The sequence below is a fragment of the Charadrius vociferus genome, unplaced genomic scaffold, assembly GCF_000708025.1.
Source record: "Charadrius vociferus isolate BGI_N301 unplaced genomic scaffold, ASM70802v2 scaffold1036, whole genome shotgun sequence".
In the NCBI taxonomy this organism is placed as follows: Eukaryota; Metazoa; Chordata; class Aves; order Charadriiformes; family Charadriidae; genus Charadrius; species Charadrius vociferus.
In genome coordinates this window covers 72,372-74,072 of record NW_009648816.1, presented here as the reverse complement: position 1 = coordinate 74,072, position 1,701 = coordinate 72,372, and the positions used below count along the sequence as shown (strand labels likewise).

Here is a 1,701-nt window from a genome sequence, read left to right as displayed (position 1 = left end):
TGGCCCACCGGTCAAATCCATGTCTCTCGGATTTAGAAATCAGGATATTGGGTGGGATGGTGTCATCCCCAGCCTGTGCCAGGACCGGGGGCTGCCCCCACCCCGCAGCAGGACCCTGCGCTTGGCCCGGCTCAGCCCCGTCACCTTCACATGGGGCCACCTCTCAGCCTGTCCCGGTCCCTCTGGATGCCATCGCTGGGCACATGTGAGCGCAGCGCAGCTGAGGTCTGTGCCGAAAGCAGCAAAACCTCTCCCCGCACGCAAGGTTTTGGGGGTAAATCAGGGTCTGTACAGGCTCTGCCCATGGCCGGTGGCCACCCAAACCACGGCACGACCTGGCCACGTGCCTTCCACCTCAGCTGGTGACGGCAGACCCCATGCACCCACCAAGCCTCAGTGGCAAGTGGCTGGAGACACATTCCTGGGGTGCTGGCACCACCTGGGGACATCGTGCATGCGCCTGTCCCCAGGCCTGGGCACCGCAAGGCGCAGGTCGGTGCCCTGCAGGACACGGAGGCACCAGAGGACCTGGCTGTTTCCAGTAGCTCTGCTCGTCCCAGTGCCCTCCCAGCAGAGCAGCAAAGCATTCCCAGGACAACACAGCCAGCCACATGTCCTGCTGGGGAGAGGACACCCGTGCAAAGCCGGAGGAGCAGCTTGGGAGCAGGACCAGCTTACCGATGAACATGGGCGCAGCCGCCCGGATGTCCACCCAGTTGCTCTTGAAGTAGAACAGGTTGGTTGAGATGAGGCGGTTAAGCATCTCCGGGTAGCTCTGCATCTAGGAGAGAAAGAGCCGCCGAGGAAGTCAGGCAGGACACGAGAGGGGCTGCCTGCAGCGCTGGCACCATCTCCTGGAAGCCTGGAGCTGCTGGGGGGTCTGAGGTCACCCCAGGAACACATCTGGACTGGGGGGGACTTGCCCTGTGCGGATGCAGGGGCAGGCCCCAGAGGACCTTATGGCCCTGCAGCCCCCACACAAGCCCCACCGGGCTGCACTGGGCCCCACGGGCAGTACCGGTGCCACCAGTGGTGGTAGCCACTCACCAGGTGTTTGCAGACGTTGTTCATGAACTCGCCGTAGTGCAGACTCCTGTCCTCCCGCAGGTGGTTGAGGAACATGTCGCAGAGCCCCTCGCAGCCCATGCTGGGGCCACACATGCGCAGAGCGAACTTGCAGGCCTGCGGCACACAGAGGGGGAGGCTGCAGCGTGCCCTCCACAGCTCGGCACCGCGCCGGGTCCCCACGCCGAGGCAGAGGAGCCCGGTCCCCATCGGCCAGCACGGGCACTGGGGCACTCACTTTGACAACCTCCGGCTTCGGGTCCTGGAGGTGCAGCAGCAGCGTCACCAGCCCGTTGAGGATCTGCTCAAAGAAGACTTCACAGTTGTCTTCGCTGAATTTGGTCAGGTTGCCAAAGAGGACGATGGACGACTGGCGGAGGTCAGGCTGCTCCTGCGGGCAGAGGGGACGAGCTGGGCTCAGTAGGAACCGACGTGTGTTGGGCATCTCCCGCCTTGGGGGACGTGCCTGGCAGAGACGTTCCACCACCCACCACCTCGCTTCCCGGGCTGGAGGACATCGGAGCGGCAAGAGACACACTGCCATCTGTCCCCAGTGCTCAGCACCTTCCCACGCCGCCCCATGCCTCAGCAATTTTTGTTTGTTTGCTTGTTGTTAAAAACAATTTTAAATGATTC

At 63.1% G+C, this 1,701-nt stretch overlaps 1 protein-coding gene across 1 annotated transcript in view; it reads right to left on the bottom strand.

Moving 5' to 3' along the window:
* MROH1 (maestro heat-like repeat family member 1) overlaps nt 1–1,701 on the bottom strand; it is a 76,419-nt gene that overhangs the window by 3,095 nt on the left and 71,623 nt on the right. Inside the window, exons 38-40 of the mRNA XM_009886846.1 lie at nt 1,304–1,456; nt 1,048–1,182; nt 679–781 (exon numbers count right to left, since the gene is read on the bottom strand). Of these exons, the coding sequence (XP_009885148.1) occupies nt 679–781; nt 1,048–1,182; nt 1,304–1,456 (391 nt within the window). The remainder of the gene's footprint in view (nt 1–678; nt 782–1,047; nt 1,183–1,303; nt 1,457–1,701) is intronic.